We start from the raw sequence: 24184 nt of genomic DNA, 5'->3' as shown, positions 1-24184 counted from the left end.
CAATTACAAGTTCTAAATGATCTAGCCTACCTAATCCCCTTTTAGTCAGTTGACATTGACACCTGTCACTGCTAAACATCAACAAAAAATTGATATTTTCTTCTTTAATTTATCGTTGATGTTCAAATGTATTTTTCCGCTGTTGTTTACGTGCTTTTCGTTTAGAAAGTAGAGCTGAACTATTGACGGAACTACGTCCTTCAACCTCCAACTCATCATCAACACGGTGGCGTGTTTCCGGGTCTCTTCACCGTACTCCAAATTAAAACTGTAACATTGAACTCTACAATGGGAGTTCTCAAGTTTTTGCTACACAGACTTTGTGAATTAGTCGTGATTGTGGCTATGTTGGTACTGGTACCCAACTTGCCTCCCAAAGCTCAGTTCTCTAAGCCCATCAGGTAACTTCTTTTTTAAACTTTGCCACTAAAGAAAATTGTTTGCTTTGTAGTGTTAAGCCTGCAAAACCGTTCACTGGACCTCTATCACTAAATCAAAGACTGGATGATGTGGAAGTGTGGCATAAGGGTGATTTTGTGGGGCCAGAGGCTTTTGCTGATTTTAATGGGGAGTTATATACCTCCCTTTACACTGGGGATATTGTGAAATTAACTCAAGATCATATTACTCCAATTGTAAAATTTGGGAAGCCTTGCAGAGATTCATCAGATGAGAGCATATGTGGACGCCCCTTAGGGCTGGAATTTAGCAAAGATGGAGTGCTATATGCAGCTGATGCTTATTATGGAATATTTAAAGTAGATATCAGCACAGGTAAAAAAGAACAACTGGTGAGCCCCATGATTGAAATTGAGGGCAAACTTCCCAAGCTCTTTAACAGTTTAACATTGGCCAGTAATGGGGATATTTACTGGACAGATTCCTCTTCGGAGTTCACCCTTGAGGATGGGGTTTTTAGCATTTTAGCTGACCCTTCTGGGAGGTGAGTTTTTAGATTATGTGTCCAGTTATTGCCCATTAAATCATATAATATAATTGGAATAACATTATTCAGTGATAAAACATTATCTTCATGACTTTAAGGAATGTTGATGAATGGCAATGAGGTCTGTTATTCAGTGATAAGTAGTAACGGGCAAAATATATTTTTACCACTATCTTAGATGCCATATTGTTCATGAAATTTTTAAGACAATTTTCCCTTTCAAAGTCTTAAAAATCACTAATTTAACACATCAATTAGCTACTCAAATAAGTTTAGGATTCCCGAAAAACTTGATTAATAAAATTAAACTCTCAATTGTTACAGATGGAATTTTTTCATTTGCTAGATTATTATCCTTTTAGAATTATTGAAGCTTTCATCCTTCCTTGTATTTTTCTACTCAAATTGCAGATTAATCCATTATAACTCGAAAACCAAAAAAAACCAGGTTTTACTTGACGGCATCCATTTTGCCAATGGCTTAGCCCTCTCTAAAGATGAAGAGTTCATTGTTGTTGCTGAAACAATGGGCAGCCGCCTTTTTCGCTACTATATTAAGGGCCCCAAAAAAGGTCTGTTTGAAAGCTCTTTTCTTAGTTTAAAAGTAAAATTTATTATAATTTGAAGGTACTCATGATGTGTTTATTGATGGTCTTCCGGGCCTGCCAGACAACCTTAAAGCTGATGGCAAAGGTGGCTTTTTAGTGCCTTTAGTGCTGGGTCGGGATGCTGACTATCCAGTGATTGTCCAGTCTATCCTGCCATTGCCATGGTTAAGAAAAACTGTAGCAAGAATTCTAGGAGTTACTGAATACATATTCAAGAAAATTGATCAGTATTATCCCAATGATTTCTCAATGAGAGTGGTGCACCATGTAAGTTGCCCTATTAATGTAAGGCACAGATTTGATAGTTTTGTGTTAGATTGGGCACTTTACAAGCATTCCTGCATACCTTAGTTCGCCAAGGGTAACTATTCTCAGAGTGAACAACAATGGGGAAATCACCAATAGTGCACATACAGTGAATAAAAAGCTGCACTCTATTTCGGAAATGCATGTCTTCCGGGATATGTTGTACTTGGGATCTCCATGGAATGACTACATTGCCAGAATTCCTTTGGCTAAGCTTGGGTGGGAGGATTTAAGAAAGGTGGAAGAGCGTGTAAAACGAGAAGTACCTGAGACACCTCCCAAACCTACAAGTACTAAAACAACTACTACTACTCCTAAACCGACAACCACTACCCCTAAACCGACAACCACTACCCCTAAACCGACAACCACTACCCCTAAACCGACAACCACTACCCCTAAACCGACAACCACTACCCCTAAACCGACAACTACTACCCCTAAACCGACAACCACTACCCCCAAACCAACAACCATTACTCCAAAACCAACCGTCATCACACCTAAACCTAAATCGACAACGGCAACGCCTAAACCAACTACCACAACACCTAAACCCGCAACAGTTACCCGTTCACCTCCCACAACTACTTCTAAACCCCAAACTCAGGCGTCTAAGCAGGAAAAAGTGCAATCCAAACATGCCCCATCCCCACAGTCAACTGCCATGCCCCCTGTAAAACAAACTATCCCTACTGCAACTCAAGCACCACCAGGACAGGCACAGCAACAGCGACAGGTCCGTATTTAAACAACATTTAAAGACAAAATTAAGATTTTTTTTCAGGCCTCTTCTACTGGCAAACCTGGTCATCGTAAACAAAACTAGTGTTAATACACAATGAACATGGTTACCTCTAACGGGTTATTCTTCATACGGGTTTATTTAAGGTTGAATGCACTTTAGCTGACCTTAAATTAACCGATTTTTGGTGGCATTAAGATGTTTAAATTAAGTTTTAACATATTTCTGGATTTCAAAATGGCGCGTATTTGCTAGTTAATAACAAAGAAACAAAACTTTGCATTTGACTTTGTGATACAAATCAACGATGGTTCTGGGGATTTTTTTTTATCTAAAGAAATGTGTTGTTTGATGTCATTTGATTTGACAGGGTAGGTACATAATAAAGATTGTATGTGTTTAGATTTAAATGGGTAAACAGTGGTAAATACTAAACTTGTAGTTTAAGCTTTTGTATTTTTTCTAGGCGAAGTTTTGGTATTATCCTAGGTGGTAAAAACCTTCGTTTGAGGGCTTGTTTTCCGTTCTTGATTGTATTGAAGTAAGAATGCAGTTTAGGGCATAAGCTTAAATGGAATATTACAGAACTGAAGGTGGTTGTGAATCATAATAATAATAATAATAATAATAATAATAATATCATTTCGTTGTGATGTGACACGGGCGGTAGTTTTTAAATAGGTGTACTTCTCGTTCTTGTTGATTTTTAATATATTTTACCCTCTTAAAAACGGTGATCTCGACAATTATATAAGCAAGTGGGAAAAAAATTCCCTGGATATCCCGGTACTAAATTGACCTAATTTTGCGCATAAAAAAAATGCTAATTTTTAAAGTACAAAGTGAGCTTTCCTAGCCATCCAAATCTGAGTTACCTAAATGGGGGTTAACCACCACATGATGCGACTAATGAGATATCGTCATATCGCAAATTGAAGTATCGTCACAAAGAGAAACATAGTTTTCAAATATATTAATGTGGATCGAGACTGAAAAAGTCAGAATGTGAATAAAATTTCATAACATAAATCTCTGCAAATTGGAGCTGATTATAATAATATTTTTTTGACTGATTTATCACCAAATAAGCGGAATTTCAGTATTCTCCACCTAAATCAGGGTGTACGAATTTTCTTAGTGATCAAAGCGATGGATATTTTCCAAGTATTAATGTTCTTCACCCCCGTGTTATCAAATTTTACCGAGTAGAATTCTTTAATTTGCTAAGCAAATGTGAGAGTCAACTGTGATTTCATCACAATTCACAAGTGTTCCGTGAATCACCGTGGGTAATAATAAAAAAAACAACCATTAAAAAGTTAATACGCTTTATTTTAAAAAAGCATTGAGATTTGGTTGAAACTTCATACAATTAACTAATGCGATAAAGCATGCGCCTCTGCATCCTGTGCTGCAATTGACCCCGCCTAATCATGGCCTGAATCACCTTAAGGATGACCCTCTCATTATAGCCTTGTTGTACGAAATCTTGAATTATATTTTGCTGCGAAACTTGAGTTCCGATCGCAAACCTCCGTTTCAGTTGTTTCTCTACTCTGCTGAGCAATTCTTGTTCCCCTTCAGTGGTGAATCCTTCGACCCCTGCAAGCAATTTTTAGTCTCAATGATGCTTTTTCAAGAGTTTACTTACCACTAAGATTGCCGCTCATTGCAGCATCTAACGTCGACACCTGGAACAGCCTCAAGGCTTCATCCACGTGGCTACTGGTGGCGAATGGCTGCAGCTGCATTTTAGCTAAGGCCTCAGACATGCGTACTACAGCTTCTAGTTGTCGAACAGTGATTGGAATGCTGTTTTTGTGGTCCCCTTCCTTCTCGTGCTGATTCGCCCCAGACCTACAATTTTTTTTCTTCATATAAGACAGTTACGCTTTAATTATTGTTTACCGCATGACGACGTATCTGCGCTTGAGTTTCTCAGCCGCCTCTTTATTGAGCCTGGGTCCGCATCTAGTCCTACAGTAATTGATGTATTTTTTAAGAAATTCCAAAGAAAGTTCACCCTCTTTGGGTTCCTCAGTCATTTGACCTGCGTTCATGTGGATGCTCATTATATGCTTTGCTAAAGTCTGATTTGTAAACAGAGAAATTTATTATTTTTTTAAAATAGTTTGAAGGGGTTGAACGCACCATGTCTCTGTTCTGATCGTGCTCGTCTTTGACGATGAAAATCATGTCGAATCTCGAAAGGATCGTGGGCAGGAAATCAATGTTTTCGTCGCCCTGCAGACATACAAGATACTTTTATTATAGGTCAGAATAAATACTACTGTAAAATTTGAAATTCGACGTTAAGACTAAAAATGTCTCTGGAAATCCTCTTGGTACAACACTGTCTAGAATCAAATTAAATATAAAATTTAAACATTTCTAGAAACCTTTTTTGATTTACAATATTAAATAAAGGCAGTAGCATAGTCACGTTTTATACGGTGGTCACTAACTTTATCAGAAAGTTGAGAACTTCACCTTTGTTTCATCCCAGCGGCCGAAAATACTGTTGGCAGCGGCAAAAACCGAGCATCTCGAGTTCAAAGTTGTGGTTATTCCCGCCTTCGCGATTGAGATTGTTTGTTGTTCCATGGCTTCGTGAATAGCCACCCTGTAGAAACCAAAACCACTCTCAAATCTAAACATTCACAATAATTCCTACCCACCTATCATCCTCTCTCATCTTATCAAATTCATCAATACAAACCACGCCCCCATCGGCTAACACCATGGCCCCGCCCTCCATGATAAAATTCCTCGAAGTGGGATCCCGCATGACCGATGCAGTGAGCCCTGCTGCCGAACTCCCCTTTCCTGAAGTGTAAACAGCAATTGGAGCAACCTTTTCCACAAATTTCAACAACTGAGATTTTGCAGTTCCGGGGTCTCCCAAGAGGAGTACATTGATATCTCCTCTGCGTGTTAATCCATCGGGGAGGCGCTTGCGCGAACCCCCAAACAATAAACAAGTAATTGCTTTCTTTATATCCGCAGCGCCATAGATCGATGGGGCAATACTACTGGCTAACCTCTCATAGACGTTGGGCATGGCCGCTACTCTTCTGAATAAATCTTCTTCTTCTGACGTTACTGCCCCACAACCAGGTGCAGCTACTCCGTCTGTATCCAATTGAATTCCCACAACTCGCATATAAGCAGAGCGAACTCCTGTGATGGCCTTCTCTTTGCCTTCTCTCTAATTACACAATAAATCATGTAACATAAATTTTATTATGCAAGATAACCATGTAAACTCACTCTTGAAGCTTTGGTGACCTTTTTAATGGAGTAAATCCCCAAAATGAAAACCCGATTTCCAGGCACCACTCGATCACACAAATACCTATCACAATACAGCAACATATGTCTTGGAATCTCTCCTTGGGGAATACCATCTGGCAACTCTTGTAGCTTCAAAATTTGGAAATCTACTGACTTGCATTTGTCAGGCATAATAAAATACGGATCTATAGGGCATTTGGGACGACCAGCTTGCTCAGTGGTGCATTTACGCGGCATTATGTAGCCTTCAAGACCAGCTTTGACTGGTAAATTTGGGATTACATTACTACAAGATCTGCACTGAATAGAAATTTTGGTAGCTTTAGCTTTAATACCGGAGGCGCTCACTATAATTCCAGGAATTTTGACTAAGCGGGAAACGACTTCTGACTGAAATTATTTAGTTTCTAATGTCATTTTGACAAAGTTTATTTAGATACCTTTAAAGCTCGCAAATGAGAGGAATGGGCATCAGAGTTGAATGTTATTTGTATGTCTTCAACCTTTTCTTCTCCTTCGGGTCGAGGCGACGTCAGCTCGTCTGCAACTTCAGTGGCAGCCTCTTCAAATATGGGCAAATGCTCTGTGGGCTGTCGATAAAGTTTGTCTGCAAGGGTTTCATCAAAGCTGCCCACATCCTCAATATTAATATCAAGAAAGTACTGACGTAAGTTGTAGTTGCGTTTTAGGGTGTCTCTGTGGAAATTATAACGAGTGTTAAGGGACAAATAATGCAAAAAATTGAGTTCATCATAGGAGCTACATTTTCTTATTTACTAGCCACATTTCTCTAGTCTAATAAGTGGTTTTACACTTTAATAACTTACCTATATTTGTAGTTGAAATTTTCAGTGTGGAACTGTCGTATGAAGTCTTTAAATTTCTTTTTTACACCCAGTAAATTGATGGCATTACTATCTCCTTCGTGCTCGCTTTGGCTCGGCCAATTTGAACTGAACAACACGTCAGGGTTATCGAAGCCTTCCACCATACTTAAGGTTTAAAATTTTACACCTAAAGCACTCTTATTTTTTCGTGAAACTGAAAATTGATGAAAATTTATTAATTCTTCCACAACAAATGAAGCTGCAATTTTTTGGCGGGAACAAGTGAGCGTCGTCGAGCATCGGCTGATTATGACATTGTCAGCATCAACCGCATTTGTTAATATTTTACACGTAGTTGGGTGTATATATTGTAGAATATATATTAATTCCTTTTTGAAGGTTCAAGAGCCAGTAATTTCATGACTTTCGTTTCAGTTTTCCTTAACGTATCAAATACAACATAGTGAAGATATTCTATACCTAAAATTACTACTGGGGCTGGCTTTCTTTTAATTCCAAATGCTGATATAAAATGGAGAAAGCAAACCCCTAAAATCCATTGAAATGCTATAATTTCGAGTCAAATATCTTACATTATAGCAATAATGTTAGTTGGTCAAATAGGTACTGATTATCTTAATGGTAATCTGAAATAAAACCGTAGAGACAAAATTTAAAAATTGTATACATTATTTACAAGACATTCGAATTCTTTTGAAACGTTCTACATCAAGTCTTTTCCATACCCCAATGTGTTCCAAATTCCAAAAAGACTATGCAACGTTGTCGTGCTTTTCAGAAATATCCTGCATTTAGGGAAATATTTTCTGTCTGTAATATTGTGGCCTCAAACTGGTTGAAACCTGTAGTGACATGCAGAGTGGTACCGATACGTGCGGTATTGTAGGCTTTATATCGATCATTTATTCGGGGTTTGAATCGATTAATAACGATTTATTTAAATAGCAGGGAAGTTTGGTCATAAAACACCGGGACCGAGTTAAAAAAATGGCACTAAATAAGTACGGATTCTTTAATAAACGCTTAGAAGAGAACTCGAATTTCGCGCAGCCCTAGAGAGCAATCTGATTTAGTTTATGTGGAGGTTATTTGGAATTTCAATGGTTTTGCAGATGTGGACTTGTAAAAATAATGAACAGTGCAAACATGATGAAAAAACTGCCGAAAAAAGTGTGTTATAACGCGATATCGGATGGAGAAGTTGAAGTTTTTTTTATGGAGAATAGTTGGAAAATTTCAAGGCGGAAGAGAAGGAATGGAGGAATGACGATGACATCAGTCCTAGCATTAAAGGCTGTTGTGTGAGTGCGAAATGTGCATCAGCATAGATATTTAAATATTAATCAATAATAATTCTTTAATTAACTAAAATATCGATTTCTTTATGGTTTTATTCCCCTCGTGCTGCCGGCAACGCTGCCTCATTGTTGATCTTCATTTGTCAGAGAGAGGCGCCATGATTGCGTTCGCTCAAATCACATGCGCCATTTGTCTCGTAAAGTTCGTACTGTGTTCTTACTAATCTTGAAAGATTTTTGTGGTGAATCGTGAAGTTCAACGTATCTAATCATTGAAATAGTGCAAATTTCGAAATTCTCATCGATCTGTTTGACAAAAGTTGTGAATTTGCAGCTTTCTTGGGTTGGAAAATTGAGAAAGGCCCTGCCTGTGTGTGACGAGTGTCTGACAGTGTTTTGTTTTTTTGAAAGGAATTGCGATGCGTCCCAAAGTGACTTTCGGCATTGCGTTTAGTGCGAGGTTTTGAGGACGATTTTCGGGGTTTTTCGTGTCGCTGGGGGATTATTTCAAGCTGTTGAAGACGGATACAAATATGGTTAAAAGGTATGTGTCCATAAAATGTATCCTGTCCGCTTTGGCATAATAGTAATTTGTCGAATTTGTGGGGCTTTCAAAGCAACCTCTTTTTGAGAGATTTTTGGTAAAGATTGGGCCCCGTGTTGCTTAGAAATTGTTTATTAAATATAGTACTCTATAGTACTTATTAAATATAGTACTCTGCTAGTTCAATATAAATATTTAAAAAAGTTCAAAAAACCTCCTTTTGATTACTTAACTTTTGTAGGATTTTATCCTGTTGTGCATAGTTTCAGCCCCAGATATGCTCCCCAAGTTTATATTGTAAAGACGAGTTAAAGTTCAAATTATTAAAAAGTATTAGGCCACAAATGTGAAAAAATTTACCCAAAAAAGCTCATTTTAGATGTTTTGTGCAAAATGTTGGTGCTATTTTCTACAAGAATTTATTGCTGTGCAGGTCTTTATAATTTTTTAAGATACATACTTTTTGAGAGGTAGATCGCTGATGAGTTTTTGTACACAAAAATATCTTATAAATATCCCTAGATACCTTCGAAATACTTCATAATATGTGTTGTTTTAACTTATTGAAAATCACACAACACAGAAATAAACTATTTTGGCCACAGAGAGAGAGTGATGTTCAAAATCTTAAATCTGACATTTGTTCCATATCTAACTTCACTCATATGTCAAATTCAGTTGATATGCCTATTTATAACTTAAAGGGGCAAAATAACTAACTCCTGTTTAGGCTTGATTTTTAAAGTTTACTTAAAATCCTCATATCCGACATATCAAAAAATGAGGGGAGAAATGTAGAAAATTTGTGTTCACACAATAATGTTTTTGTACAAATTATACATTGATCACCACCTAAAACACACAATTTGCATTATTACTGAACATTCTCCCTTGCCCCTTCTTTAATCTCTTCTCATGCCAATCACCTGACTAATTTGAAGCCTTGAAGTGCTTTTCCACAAAATGAAATGAAATGTAGATAACTGGCATGGTGCAACCTCTAAAGATGGTATTCCAGGTGATGGTTCAAGTTTCCAGAATGAATTTGGTTATTGTTCCTATTATAGAGATCCATGGCTAAGTGAGACAATTTTTCAGATAAGCAGATTCTTTAAAAGAACTGTTTACCTTTGGCAGCGACTTAACAATTTTTATCTACACCTTTAAAATCAAGGAAACGCAATCACTACCTCCTTATTGAGTAACTAAGACTCACCTATCGAGACTGAAATTTAGAGGACAATTTAAAAAGCTGCACTAAGATAATGAAGATTACCAAAAAGGTGCTGAAAAGCAATGGAAAATTGCAAAAAAATTAAAGAATATTCATAGTGACTTTGAAGCCTGGTTGGAACCAAAATTATCTTCAAAGAGCATTAATCAGTTCCTGTATAATGTGTCTGCAGATATTGTTCTTTGTATCAAAGACTAACCTCATGAGTGTTTCAAAAGAAAGAGAAGTGATTCAGTATTTTGTTAAAATGTGTATGAAGGAAGTTTTATACAAGCATGTAATTGTGGTGCTTGTCTTGGGGAGCAGTACAAATTTTTTTGAACATGTTGAAGGAACTGATCAGGCCAACACCAGATCAGGGCTTGCCCTATTCAAATGAGCCCTTTCTGAGTGCAGATTTGCTGGATAACTTTGAAATTGTTTTCTAGGGAATATTTGTTCAGCAATGAAGAAAAAATTGGCTGACATTTTATCTGACTAAATATTGAGCTATCATTATAATATAATGTTGTTTATCATACTTTTATCAGCAAAATTGAATAAATATTTTTATTAAAATTGCGTTTTTTATTGCCACAATCGTCAACAAACATATTTTTTATCTGTGTGTATACCTATACGATACATACATATCTGCAGCTACCAAGACCAACTGTTAGAACTAGCAACTTAATGAGAAACCTCTAGTTATGCCCCATTAATTGCCAATGGAGAAAGTTCCCTTTAATGGAATTACTTGAGAAACTACCCAGTCAGTAATTAACCTCTACTAATGGATATTAAGGCCTATAAGCCTCAAATGTCTTCGACTCGCCCCTAAACAACATCGTCCTAGTTTAACAAATCTATTCCTGTCGCTCCTGGATTCCGCAGTCTGGCTGGAGCGTGCGTTTAATCCAAAGAAAAATAAATTGAAGCAATTACAATCGGGAAGTAGGCAGTTCCAGAAACAATCTTGGATTTAGGTCGATGGAAGCCTGGTGAATGATGCACCTGTTCAGGGAATATTTGTTACAATTAATAGAGACCAATTGATTAAATTCAATATTTTGGATTGGATAGTAGAAGAAAAGATTTGGACCTAAGGCTAGACTTAATTAAGAATTTAGGACGAAGTAAGCTGCACCTGATTGAATTATTCCTATACTGAATCTGTTTTAGTTTGACGAGTCCACTTTAGTTTTGAATTTGATATCAAAACGGTATCTAGTGATTTCACCATAAACGAAATTCGATTATATTGTTTTTCAAAATGGCAGACATTTTGGCTCATAATAAATTCCACAAAATGGACGATGAATGAGAACAGAAAAACCCGTTCGCATTGTTTTCAAAATGGTAACTTTTCGTTATAAAAATAAACAAAATGGCCGAGTAATTACACTCAAACTCGATCAAATGCCTTCCGTGTTCTCGTTGTTTTCAAACTAACTGCGTGCCATCCCGACATTAAAAAACATCTAAATTGCCGGTATCATTTATAGCTTACTTGCACTATTTTTAATCTGTTTTGGAGGTGGTGAGAGTCCATCAAAAAGGTCGTTAACCGTGCCTATTTTTAATACGTCCCATCTCGCCCAATAGAATATCATTTGAATTAAACGAAAGAACGAAATTTGCATGAGATTGGCTGTCAGCAGTGGCATTTGACATTAAACAATATCGGTCAAGCAAGTGTCAAAACTGAAGGATTCGTTGCTCCTCTCTTTTCCTCGTAATGTCTGCTCGGCATTAATCCCGTCACAATTACACGAGCATGGCCATAAAACAATGGCAGTGATAACGAGCCGTCTAGATAGTTTCAGTCAAACAATGAATGAGGAACGTCGTATTGTCATCGGCCATGTTTGCGTGTGCGTGACAAAGAACGAGTATGAAAGTTTTGAACAAAGCATTGGAAACGTTTGTATTGCTGCAAATTAAATATTTGGCAATCTCGGTGTAGCCGGGTCATTGTCTCGTTCGTATGTGGAAAAGCTGCGATAGAGAGAGAAAGAGTGAGGGAAGGGTGTGAGGGGGAGGGGGATAAATAAATTTTGAGTTTCTGGGGGGTCTTTAATAACAAATTGCGGGAAAAATTACTGCCTGCTTTGATGAGCGATGGTTTTTTTTACCGATTTGATTTTTTCTCATTTTTTTTACAATAGAATTGGTGAGACGTATCGAAACCTGGAGATCTCGTAGGCCGCTATGCAATTATTTGTAGATATTGGGCGTTTTGCAGTTGTTTTGTCGATATTGGACGTTTTGCAACTGTTTTGTCGAGACCCTGCTAGCTCAATCGGTAGAGCATGAGGCTCTTAATTTCAGGGTTGTGGGTTCGAACTTCACGTTGGGCGAGTTTTTTGTTTCCACTATTCTTTTCTTTCTCTGCAGCGTATCCAGTTTAAAGGAAAATTGAACCGTGACCTTAATACGCCACTATTTATCTCCTTGTTGGAAGAGAAGGTCATGAGCACGTTCTCTTGGAGGTCACCGCGAGTCATCCCTTATGCATAGTAAAGCTTATCGAAGGAATTCCCGCAGTTTCCGAACAGCGCAGTTTGCCTTTGTCGACTTTTGAGATTGTTTAGGAAACGAACTGAAATTTTTATGATAATGCAACAAAATAAACATTTATTGAGTCAGATAAGAAGTTCAACAAGATAGCGGATTTTTTCATAGGTGTTTCTCCGCGTTACTTAATTAGATGCTTTTTTTTATAATGGCCTTCCATCGGTTCTCTCAGTTGAGCTCCACAACATGACAGACTTTTCTATGCTCTTTCATGAATTTTTTTTTATGAGCCATTTTGACACACTCTAATAAGTTATAGTTTTCCATACTGAAACATGCATTGCGTGCACAAAACCGGAGGCAAGAGCGATAATTACACCTGATGCATTGAAATGTTTACTGCCTCGTTTTCTCATAAACCTCGCATGCAGTGCATTTTATAGTGGAATCTAAACTGATTTGAATAATGCAAATTGCCCGAGAAAGGATCGCCGTCGCCGTTGAAAAATTCACGATACTTCAGCCCCATCACCCATGGCCTAGCAGTTGGTCCGCAAGCTAAAAAGGTAACCGACTTTGGACGCGTATAAAACACGATTATAGCCTCGATATTGGCAGTGAACTGTTGGCCTCTTTTCGTTCTTGATTTACCTTTTGATTTATTTGGAAAGAAATCTGAATGTTTGCGGCCTTGAGAGGGCGCTAGTGTTGATGTCGACTCAGCAAAGATGGCGGAATCGGTATAACTTCGCGCTACTTTAAATACATGGAAGAATTTGACGGATGCCGACATTTGTGGGAGGCTGTGTCTTATAGATGCATTTTGTGTCTCTGTCTCACATACGATGGCGACCTAGTCTCAAAAACATAATTTATTTTGTCCGTCTTGTTCTCGTTTATGTCAACTAAATATCACAAGGTTCCATCGCGGTCCTGAGAGGGCGGCACTACTGGCATGAGGGTAGCAGAAAATGGCGGAACCAACGTAACTCGAAAAATTCCCTAATGTGATCAGGACTGAGAAGTATTGATCGGTGTTAGATCGTTCAAGAAGGACTTTTTTCAATTAATCAACAATCATCAATCAAGGGATCAATTTACATGACTTCCGGGTTTATAGAGGCAAATGTGGGCTTTAGCAATTATTCATGTCGTAGTGCATGAAGCGAAAAATAGCTTCCTTTGTGTAATTTCTCTATTCCGGCTCCAAACAGTGTTTTCTTATCGCCTTGTTGAACGAAATTATCTGAAAAATAATCGAATAAATGGGGAGCCAAAGGTCACCTTGCGTCACAGGTTGTGGCCTTACGAAAGCATATTGACAAAGACTTTCATTTTCTTTAGCATCTTCGATAAAAAGTCAATGCTCATTGAAGAGCCTATTAGAACTGTTTTACTTTCAATTGATAATTAGAAGTGCTTAGTTAAGACACTTCAATTCAGGCGTCAATTGATTTAGTTTCTCTTTTTATGGAAGAAGTGAATGTGTCAATCCATGTAGGGAGACATGATCATTGAATAAAATACCGAATTCGAGATGGAATCGCAGAAAACATCATAAACCAGCATTGAAACCTCAGATATGATTGATATGTGGGTAAACACAAGAAGAAATTGTAAGGCTTTTAAAAACCTCGTCCTCTTCCTCTTCCTCCTCCTGCCCTTCTTCTTGAATTCGCCTGTCACAGTAGAAAATAACTGTTCAGAAATTTATTGAAAAAATTTAAACAACGTGGTTATAGGAGGTGGAAGAGGCACAAATTTAAGTATTATGTATTTTTACTTTCTCCTTGCTTATAACACTAATTTGTTCACTATGTGCAATATTTCTTGAGGCTTTCCACGTCCTCTTGTAGCCGTAGATTTCTGCTTCAAATTGCCTTTTCAGAAATTAGTTCCGAAATTTGGAACCAAAGAGCTACGGGGAGAGGCGGGGGACTAAAACAGGGATAAACACAATATTTTACTTCCAATAAAAATCCACGATTATCAGTATTTGTTTCAGCAACATAAAGTAGTAAAGTTAATTAAAAAAAAAACACTTTAGTTTCGAAATTTTCGCACTATGTTAAATTTCACTCAGTCGTTTGACACTATTGACAATTGTTGTAGCTGTCAACGCGACCCTTGCGCTCGAGTCCTCGACGTTTATTACGTATTGCGAATTTTGAAGATTCTTAATTCTAGAGCCATTCTTTTAATCCGCGAACTCTTTACATCGTTAATCGACTTGTTGAGGTCACGACGGAAATCTGGGCCATCTTGATTGCTTATTCATTCGCTTCGGACGCCGCGATGATAATCCATCTTTGTCCGTCTTCCAGGACGTAAAACCACATAAAAGCGGAAATAAATCAAGGACTTTGCTGCCGATAAATAATGCCCTGGAAATTGTTATTGCACGAGCGGGGTTTGACCCAATTGGGGGGCGGGCGTCACGCGAAACCGAAGCCTCAGAAACCCGCCAAGTCAGCCGGCTCAATTAGCCCCAAAGCTCCCCCTTTGCGAGCCTCTTTGATGGGGGCACATATGTAGGAAACCGAACCGTCCATTATTCATCGCCGGATGACCTCAAAACCGCCTTAGTGTCGGTTTTGTAGCAGGGGAATAGAGGAAACAGCACTAAGTTCCCATGGTTTAAAGTTAGCGAGCTTTGAAAAAATGCCGCCATATTGGATTTTTTTAATGTGACGTTATTGACAACTAAAACGGCTGCCATATTTGTTACGTCAAGGTAGGCTGTCGGGGTACTGCGAACTTCATAAATTTCAATATTTTTATGGTAAAGCTCTTCGTTTTTCGTTCATGTGTAGGAAATAACGCCGTCGATTATTATTATTATTATTCGCCTAGTGACCTCAAAAGTGTCTAAATTAGGTCTTAAGGTCGTTTTTGTAATATGGGAATGGGAGCCACTGGCTATTGTTCGCTGTGGTGCAGGTTCGGTGACACGAAACAAAAACTTGGATTTGACTAAACCCAAGGTCCAATTTGATTTAAATTACTAAAAATAATTGCATTTATTGAATAAAGTATGATTGATGTATAGGCAGGTAATTGCCTGCGTAAAGTACAGGGTAAATCACGTCTGGTAATTGGGTAATGTTTTTTTTTTTCGAGAGTAATGGGTGGGTGTTTAATTCCAGCAAGGTTGCCGGTTTTGTTTACTAAAAAAAAAAAAATTGTCGGTTAATAAACGACATGGCGATTTACAATAACGTCTTAAGCATCAATGTCGAAGCCTGGGTAAGTTAGTGCGGTACTAACTGCAGCAGTGACATCTGTCATAGTTATTAGTGTCAAACCACTTTGCAAACATATCCAGTATGTCGGTTGGTCATTGGATCAAACTACCTTTAATTCGAACTACCGCAAGGTTAATTTCGCAGTAATATGGCGGAAAATTAGGAATTTTGAAATTCGAGAAAATTCTAAACTTATCCAGAGGTGTGCCTATAAGTTAGAGTGTAAAATTTCCTTTAATGTCAGCAGAGGCAAGGCCATCTTGCGTGAAATATCGTTGAGAAAAGTTTGTTTCAAGATGGTGGCAGTTCGGGAAATTTCTAGATTTGTCCGGAAGTGCCTCCACCGTTTTCAGGGTAATTTTTTTAAAATTTGAGCCATGGGGCCGGTGATTTTCTAGTAATATTTCTTGCAAAAATCTTTAACTTATCCGATGCAGAAAATACTCTAGATTTGCCTAAGGAAAGGGATATAATCTTTGTTCGAATTTTCTAGCATTAACTAAAATGGTTCCTATAGCTCAATACTCTTAGCACTGTTAGTCATTTAGGTGTGGACAAGCCCCTACCTCAAGCTTCTACCAGAACTATGTAATCTTGAAATCGATTAAGTGTGCTTCTCTGCATTATTTACTGCAAAATCAATGTTGCGACTACTCCAGTTAAAGGAAATTCCTCGCTTTAAACAATAAGAATTCTCCCAAAGAAATCTATTTAAGCTGAAATAACAGCGCAAATTGACATTCAGTTTAAACTCTTTATGCAGCATTGTTATGTCTGTTTATCGATGCCCCTGGACCTTTGAACTATCTGTTATCGTTTAAGGCTCTTTTCTTTTTTACTGCTACCGAACTTTCCCCAGTTACGCTCACTGTATAGAATTTTTCCTGTTAAAGTGTTTTATTATTCCATAAAAATTTTACTAAAAAAATTATTTTATTTATTTTGAGTAGCTCTTCACCACGAACGGTCAAACATCGTCTCTTTAGAGATTCCTTCGAAGAGAAACTGCTAAAAAACCAATATGCCCATCAGGACGAATTTGGCCCATCCCATGTTGTCCCTTGGTCAAAGCAGGGACCACGTAGGACATTCAGCAAAACCTCAAATGGTTTGTTTTCAGTAGCTATAATATTGTTCTCTTACATTTGGAGTATCTCCAAAATCCATTTCTTCCATGTTGTCCCCATATTCTTGCGTTTCAGTTTCATATTGCTGGATCTTTGCATAAATACCCGGCAAGGCATTGTTTTCTGGGCTGAGATTGAAAAAGTTGCTCCTGATTATGTTTAATCGGTGTACATATGCTCAAGGAATGATAATTACAGGCAAAGCACACGAAATTTTACTTATGTAATGGAGAAAAGGCATGCGATTTAGGCCTTGGTTCCATCGAAAGGGTTTTAATCTGATTTTCGAACGTTGATGCGGTTTTTGGCTCGTTATTGGGTCCAAAACTGGAAGAATGGAAAATTTTCTGACCCTTTTAACCAAACCGAAATTACGCAAAAAGTTTATAATACAAATTTGTTGGATTTCTGCCTATGTTAGCTTTGAAAAGTATGAAACTACATAATCCAATTAGGTGCAAGTGCATTGTCCGAATTGAGCATGAAAAGTACAGTGGCCGGAGTTCAGGTTACCGATGCAGGCATAAATTCAGCTTTGTGACAATATTGTCGAACAAATGAGTTATTCAATATTGTTATGCAACAATCTGCTTTTTTTCTTTTATTATATTTCGAAATAAGGTTTTACGTACAAATGTGGGCGGAACTGAGCACAATTCTCATTCGTCCTGTATGTTGGCGAATGCGTCGGAAAAAAAATCAAATTTCCTTTAAAATGATGTGTTATCCTCCTATACCTAAATCGCCATATTTTACTAATAATTTTTTTTTTAACTTTGTCTAATACGACCCTGATTTCGAAGATGTTTTGGTTTAGTCGCATAAAAAATGTCAACTTCCATGTAGTGTTATTTGAAGCTTAAAAAGACGTAGTCCCTCACCTATAAAAAAGGGTTTCCAATATTGAGGGTAACAAGCTGATTTCCAAGTACACATACAGCGAGGGACAAAAGTATTGGCACACCAGAAGTTCCAATATAAAATGACTGATTCTGGTACATTAGCAAATAACAAATCCAATGAAAACTAATTTATTTCAAACCTCACATCTTAAGGTACTAATTGCTTCTAGATTTAACATTATATTATTTTTCTAACAAATGGTTGCATTGCAAATATATAAACTAAGCATGGAAATCCGTGGACAAAAGTATTGGCACACTTTGGTAATATATCGAACTAACTAAATACTAATACTTTGTATGAAGACCTTTTCTTCTTACTACTTCAGCTAATCTTCTAGGCATCGACTGTACTAAATTTTGAGTAAAATTTGGTTCTAGATCTTCCCATTCTCTTTGTAAAATTTCTTTGACTAACTTCTTGATCATCATTGTTAATGGACGAAGGAATGTTCCTTGTTGTAGATTGTTATATATTTTGTTGATAAACTATTCGTGTTGCCTCTAAAACTCCATAAGTTTGTGTGATACCTAACCGTACGGAGACTTTTTTGTGCCACTGTATAAATACATTTTTGATCTTTTAAATTTAATTATATTTAAAGATATTATCGAACAAAGATAACAAGGAATAATTTTACTATCGTAAAAATATTCGGACACGGAATGCGGTGCGATGCAGTGCAGGTAAAAGATAATAGAAAATCATTGTATACAGGGTTTTTTATGATCGTAAACAATTAGAGATGCGTCAGACTCAATTTTCTTGTTAGGTGTGTGCAAGGGGATTTGAAGGCGAACTTACTACTTACTAAAATTCACATTATGAAGCGAAAAGGCAAAAATATTTCTTTTGACATACGACAATTGATTATTTTTCATCAGGCTAAAGGCAGATCGTGTCGAGAAGTATAAGTTGTGTTAAGTTATGTTAAGTATAAGTAAATGTACAGTTGGTGATATATAAGGTAGGACCATAATACCTTTCCGGTTTTTTGAAAGATGTTTCGATAGCTGTAGAAGATGTATGTGATGTCATATCGAGCAATATTATGTTGTGTTTGAAAAGTTGTGTCATTAGCCAAAATACGACGCTCAGTTTGTTTAGTTTGGTTGAATAGTTCTCGAAATATAGCCATTCAAAAATGGAAGCAAACAACCGAGATATTCGTGGAATTTTGAAATTTTTTTTCGTTCAACGCAAAAAGGCTGCACAAACGCACAAAGAGATCAATGATGTTATGGGAGATGGAACTGTATCACTTCGTACGGTGGAAGAATGGTTTAGACGATTTAAAGCAGGAAATTTCAACACCGACGACCATCACCACGGAGGAAGATCACTCACTACAAATGTCGACGGAATTCTTGAAGAAATTGCGGAAGATCGCCATATCTCAGTCAAAACGATGTCAGAAGAATTGAATGTACCACCCACAACGATCAAAAGACATTTGAAGGCCGCTGGATATACAAAAAAGTTGGATATTTGGGTGCCATATGAGTTATCGCGAAAAAACATTATGGACCGAATTTCCATCTGCGAATCGCTATTGAATCGGAACAAAATCGACCCTTTTCTGAAGCGTATGGTAACTGGCGATGAGTAATGGGTCACGTACGACAATGTTAAGCGCAAAAAGTCGTGGTCGAAGCTTGGCGAAGCAGCCCAAACGGTGGCCAAGCCAGGATTAACGGCCAGGAAGGTTTTACTGTGTATTTGGTGGGATTATCAGGGAATCATCCACCATGAGCTCCTCGGGTATGGCCAAACGCTCAATTCGGTACTGTACTGTCAGCGACTGGACCGCTTGAAACAAGCATTGGCTAAAAAGCGGCCTGCATTGATCAACAGAAGCAAAATCTCGTTCCATCAGGACAACGCAAGGCCTCACACATCGCTTGCGACGCGGCAGAAGCTCCGGGAGCTTGGATGGGAGGTCCTGATGCATCCACCTTACAGTCCGGACCTGGCTCCAAGTGATTACCATCTGTTCCTGTCCATGACGAATGCGCTTGGTGATTGAAAGTTGGCCCCCAGAGAGGCCTGCGAAGATTGGCTGTCCCAGTTTTTTGCCAATAGGGAAGTAGGCTTCTACGAACGGGGTATAATGAAGTTGGAATCTCGTTGGCAACAAGTTATCGAACAAAACGGCGCATATTTAACCTAAATCCGATGATTATAACTAATTTTATGAAGATTTGAATAAATAGCCTAAAACCGGAAGGGTATTATGGTCCTACCTGATAATTAGAAGATTTGTTCAAGAAGATCGGATTGAATCAATTTCGCAAAAAGGACCACCGAAACTTATTGATGAGCGTGAAAAGCGAAAAATTATTAAAAAAATTTAAATAAATCCTGAACTGAGTGCTCCTAAATTAACAGCTGATTTACTAGAATACAGTGGCAAAAAAGTACATCCTGACACAGTTCGGCGATTATCAAAAGAAGACGGGTACAACGGAAGAGTAGCCCGAAAAAAGCCCCATACGTATCGGAAGTCAATCGCAAGAGACGTCTCCCCTTTGCTAATGAATTCGTCGTGAAAGAGAAAACATACTGAAAAAGCATTATATTTGCTGATGAAAAAAAATTCAATATTTTTGGATCCGATGGTCGTAAAATGGTATGGCGCAAAAAGAATGAAGAGATAAAAATTAATAATCTCCGGCCTACTGTGAAATACGGCGGAGGGAGCTTAATGGTTTGGGGCTGCATCTCAGCTGCAGGAGTAGGCGAATTAGTATTTATTGAGGAAATTTAAATAAAGTTATGTACTTGGATCTTTTAAAACGAAATTTACTAAAAAGCGCTGAAAAATTAGGTACATGCAACAATTTTAAATTTTACCAGGATAATGATCCAAAACATAAGTCGCGTTTAGTCCAAGAGTATTTATTATATTAGGTCGTGTAGTATGAAATCAGTAGAATTGAATTGAAACTTAAGTCATCTTTTTTTCATATGAAATGTTTTTTTTGTCAATCGAAGTATGCACCACCATTATCAATACACTTCTGCCATTTAACGGGAAGTTCATTGATTCCCCTGCTGTAAAAGCCTGCAGGCCGGGAGTCGATAAACTCGTGGAAGGCAGCTTTGACAGCCTCGTCGGTGTTGAATGTTTTCCCTACCAAGAAGTTATCCAAATTTTGAAAGAAGTGGTAATCAGTGGGTGCTAAGTCGAGTGAATACGGTGGATGACGAAGAGTTTCCAATTCCAACTCCTGTAGCTTGGCCGAGGTGACTTGTGCGGTGTGTGGCCGAGCGTTGTCGTGCAACAATAGCGGTGCGCTTCGATTGACTAATCTTGGCTGCTTAACCGTCAGTTGCCTCGTCATTTCGGTCAGTTGTCGGCAGTAGACATCAGCCGTAATCGATTCACCAGGTTTCATGAAGCTGTGATGACACCTGCGTTGGACCACCAAACGGACACCATAAGCTTCTTTTGATGAAGATTTTTGTTCGCACGATGTTTTGGTGGTTCATCTTGATCCAACCACTGCGACGAACGTCTGGTATTGTCATATAGGATCCATTTCTCATCACAAGTAACAATCCGATTCAAAAATGGATCGTTATTACACCGGCACAACAAAGAAACACAAGCTTCGAGACGTCGTTCTTTCTGTATGTCGCTCGACTCATGCGGTACCCACTTGTCCAGCTTTTTCACCTCACCAATTTCAGCCAAATGAGTCAACATTGTTTTTTTGGTTACACTGAGTATTAACGAAAATTCGAACGCACTTTGACGTGGATTCGCTTCCACCACGGCTTTCAGATGATCGTCATCCACCTGAGTTTGAGGTCGTCCACGCGGTTCATTTGTTAGGTCAAAATTGCCAGAACGAAATTTCATGAACCAACGAGATACTGTTTGCCGTGAAGTGACTTCAGTACCAAACACATCATTGATATTGCGAGCCGTCTGAGCTGTTGTGGTTCCACGGTGGGGCTCATATTTCATTACCACACGAATTTCACTATTTTGGATGGCTGCACAAAAATTTTTATAAAAATAAAAGTTTTCAATAATTTTTAACACTTTAAACTCTGATCGAAAGAGGAAGAATGTGCCTTTTCCACATAAAAAAGTCAAGTCCAAATACAGATTTAGAGTGAAGTTATTCGCAGTTGAATGTGGCATTTCGAGAATCTACTCATTTCATACTACACGACCTAATATAATTGCCTTAAAGTATTAAATCCTCCTGCACAATAACCTGATCTTAACCCCATAGAAAATCTATGGGAATTTTTAGACCGTAAAGTCCATAATAAGCCAACCAACTCCAGAAACGAATTCAAACAACGATTAGTTGAAGAATGGCATCTCATACCTGAAGATTATATTAAAAAAATAATTGATAACATGCCGAAACGGCTGCAAGTTATACAAGATAAAGGCAATCCTGCGAAGTATTAATTTGTTTATATAAATTTTGTTTACAAATATTATGTTCCTGGTATGTGTCCGAATATGTTTGCGATAGTAAAATTATGCTTTGTTTTCTTTGCTCAATAGTGTCTTTTTATATAATTAAATTTAAAAGATCAAAAATGTATTTATATATACTAGAAACATTGTTGTAACCGAAGATTACGCAATAAATAATGTTAGTTAAGAATAAATTAGCAAAAAACCTAATACTTCCAAAAATACCATAGTGTCCGAATATTAATGCGAGTCACTGTATACGTAAGGACGTTAGAGCTCTAATGTAGAGATGTCTGCAATTTTTTTTTAACAATTAATATTTTCTGTTTTCGGACATTTCTGTAAATTTAGCTTATTGCGACCCTGACCTTCTAGAGGGAGAACTAAAAATTTCAAGTTACGTAGAGAAAATTTGTCGCTTTGGAAAATTGAACCGAAAGAAGTGTTCAATGCTGGAACTTCAGGCCCTCGAAACTTCATTTATCCATGATCCTTCATTATTATTCTACTATTAATAAGTCACTCACCTGATTACAAATAGGAAGATACTCGTTCACAATCCTGCAAGTCTTAACCATTCTTACGTTTCTCAACCGTTTACTCAAGTTTGCATGTAAAGACTCGTAAGTTTTGAGATAAGTTTTGACAAGTCTTTAGCGAGCACCACTCACTTTGACCTGGACAATCTCATCATTATAGTGCGGTAACTTGTGGTCAGCAGAACATTACCAAGTCCCAACAGTGCAGTTTTAGTGATGAAGAAGGGTGTGGTGAAATCCTGGGTAAAGGCACCCACGAGGGTCACTTTCCGCACTCTAGTGAGGCACAATGCCACTTTAGAAATCTCTTCGCACTATGAAGAGGTGCCCAGTACTAGTACGGCGAGTCCTTCAGTAGGGAGGAGGAGGAAGGTTGTGATTAAGCTGGTTCTGTATGTATTTGTGATTAAAAAGGTTTTAACAAACAAGAAATACAGTTTTTTTTTCGGGTGCGTCCCCAGTTTAAATTACCTCAAGGTTTTTTTTTATTGTAGGTGTGTATTTGTAGAAAATTACTTACTTTATTATTTAATTTTTTGTTCTATCGGGAATTTTAGAAAAATTAACTTTTTAGGCTTTATTCGGATGATATTTCGGCATACATGTTTAGTACGCTTCTGACTTCAAATTCTCCAATTTCATCATTTTTGTGGACGATGGAGACGCTTACGGTTTGCATCCGGTAAAAAATCATGGACGTCCAATTCTGTTTTTTAGTTTTTAGGAATTAAAAAAAAAATTGAACTGTACCACTAATTTTTCAATACATGCATAGTTCTTGACCACAAATCTTTTCGGCGACCAAAGCCGATTCTCGATTCAGCGAAAAACATAAGTAATTAATTTACTGTTTAACTGCAAAAATCCCGCAATTGTCTCTTTTTAGTATTAAATCTTAAACCGTTACTAAACAGCACTGCGCAAGTTTCCTTACATAACATCAGGAAGCATTGTCGAAAGTACTTAAATTTGTAAGCGACATCCGTTGCTTTAACTCATATTTAATTGTGCGGTTTGAGTAGAAACTAAAATTTTAGTTCAAGTGGTACCGACCCATTCATCCTCACCCATCATAAAACATTAAAGGTACCTTCACATTTTTTTGAAGAGGCGAGTTCATCATCTCCCCATGGCTGTGATAACGCAACAGTGAACGTCGCCTAGTAGAGTTTCTTTCAAGTTTTCGGTACCATTTTGGAGGATTTTGAGACGTCACATGAAGGTCAACATGACTATTTTTCGCATCAGCATCATAAAGTTCAAGCACGAATGATTTTTACTCGATTTTGAACCCCATAGAGGTTTGCAGTGGAGGCACAAATCATTGATGTTCTGTAAAAAATTTGATTATTTCGAATTTTTTGAATCAAAAAATATTCCGTACATTGATTATGTCGACGTCACTGGGAGTTAAAGCAGACCGTCTATGGGTGCATTCTAGGTACTAAGGACAAGTTCTTTGAGATTTGCAGTGATGCCGCAAATTACTTTTGCCACGGTCTTCTGATGTGTTCTTGCGAAAATTGAATATTTTTTTAACCAAAACATATCTGTAAATTTTAAAAGTGTCTACTCCACTGGAAGTGATGAGGCTAAAATGAGTACCC

At 37.7% G+C, this 24184-nt stretch overlaps 3 protein-coding genes across 3 annotated transcripts in view; 2 read left to right on the top strand and 1 right to left on the bottom strand.

The window, feature by feature from the left end:
- Nucleotides 1–69: 69 nt before the first annotated feature.
- Nucleotides 70–3336, top strand: Hmu (Hemomucin). Its single transcript, XM_066297900.1, has 6 exons — nucleotides 70–401; nucleotides 452–943; nucleotides 1358–1518; nucleotides 1574–1821; nucleotides 1871–2599; nucleotides 2648–3336. The coding sequence occupies exons 1-6, from the start codon at nucleotides 289–291 to the stop codon at nucleotides 2687–2689; spliced, it is 1785 nt and encodes a 594-aa protein (XP_066153997.1). The 5' UTR covers nucleotides 70–288; the 3' UTR covers nucleotides 2690–3336.
- A 580-nt stretch (nucleotides 3337–3916) lies between these two features.
- On the bottom strand, nucleotides 3917–7024 carry Mcm5 (Minichromosome maintenance 5). The gene is made up of 9 exons (XM_066297886.1): nucleotides 6727–7024; nucleotides 6340–6595; nucleotides 5876–6289; nucleotides 5284–5813; nucleotides 5096–5228; nucleotides 4757–4849; nucleotides 4514–4695; nucleotides 4257–4462; nucleotides 3917–4207 (listed from the first exon to the last, which is right to left on the bottom strand). Exons 1-9 carry the CDS (start codon nucleotides 6888–6890, stop codon nucleotides 3978–3980), a joined length of 2208 nt encoding a protein of 735 aa, XP_066153983.1. The 5' UTR covers nucleotides 6891–7024; the 3' UTR covers nucleotides 3917–3977.
- Nucleotides 7025–8208: 1184 nt separating this feature from the next.
- Nucleotides 8209–24184, top strand: part of Pli (E3 ubiquitin-protein ligase pellino) — a 38846-nt gene continuing 22870 nt past the window's right edge. The window contains exon 1 of the mRNA XM_066292744.1: nucleotides 8209–8589. Within this exon, the coding sequence (XP_066148841.1) occupies nucleotides 8579–8589 (11 nt within the window). The 5' untranslated portion in view covers nucleotides 8209–8578. The remainder of the gene's footprint in view (nucleotides 8590–24184) is intronic.

This window comes from Euwallacea fornicatus, chromosome 2 (assembly GCF_040115645.1).
Source record: "Euwallacea fornicatus isolate EFF26 chromosome 2, ASM4011564v1, whole genome shotgun sequence".
Taxonomy (NCBI): domain Eukaryota; kingdom Metazoa; phylum Arthropoda; class Insecta; order Coleoptera; family Curculionidae; genus Euwallacea; species Euwallacea fornicatus.
Note: the sequence above shows the minus strand (reverse complement) of the source record. Positions and strands in the feature narration are given on the sequence as shown.

Excerpts from the sequence above, each read along its gene's own strand:
- Hmu (XM_066297900.1), top strand. The coding sequence starts at position 289 with ATGGGAGTTCTCAAGTTTTTGCTACACAGACTTTGTGAATTAGTCGTG. Across the intron at positions 1,519-1,573 it reads TATTAAGGGCCCCAAAAAAG|GTACTCATGATGTGTTTATT; the intron begins GTCTGTTTGAAA and ends TATAATTTGAAG. Across the intron at positions 1,822-1,870 it reads CAATGAGAGTGGTGCACCAT|ATTGGGCACTTTACAAGCAT; the intron begins GTAAGTTGCCCT and ends GTTTTGTGTTAG.
- Mcm5 (XM_066297886.1), bottom strand. The coding sequence starts at position 6,890 with ATGGTGGAAGGCTTCGATAACCCTGACGTGTTGTTCAGTTCAAATTGG. Across the intron at positions 6,596-6,726 it reads AATTTCAACTACAAATATAG|AGACACCCTAAAACGCAACT; the intron begins GTAAGTTATTAA and ends TAATTTCCACAG. Across the intron at positions 4,208-4,256 it reads AATGAGCGGCAATCTTAGTG|GGGTCGAAGGATTCACCACT; the intron begins GTAAGTAAACTC and ends AATTGCTTGCAG.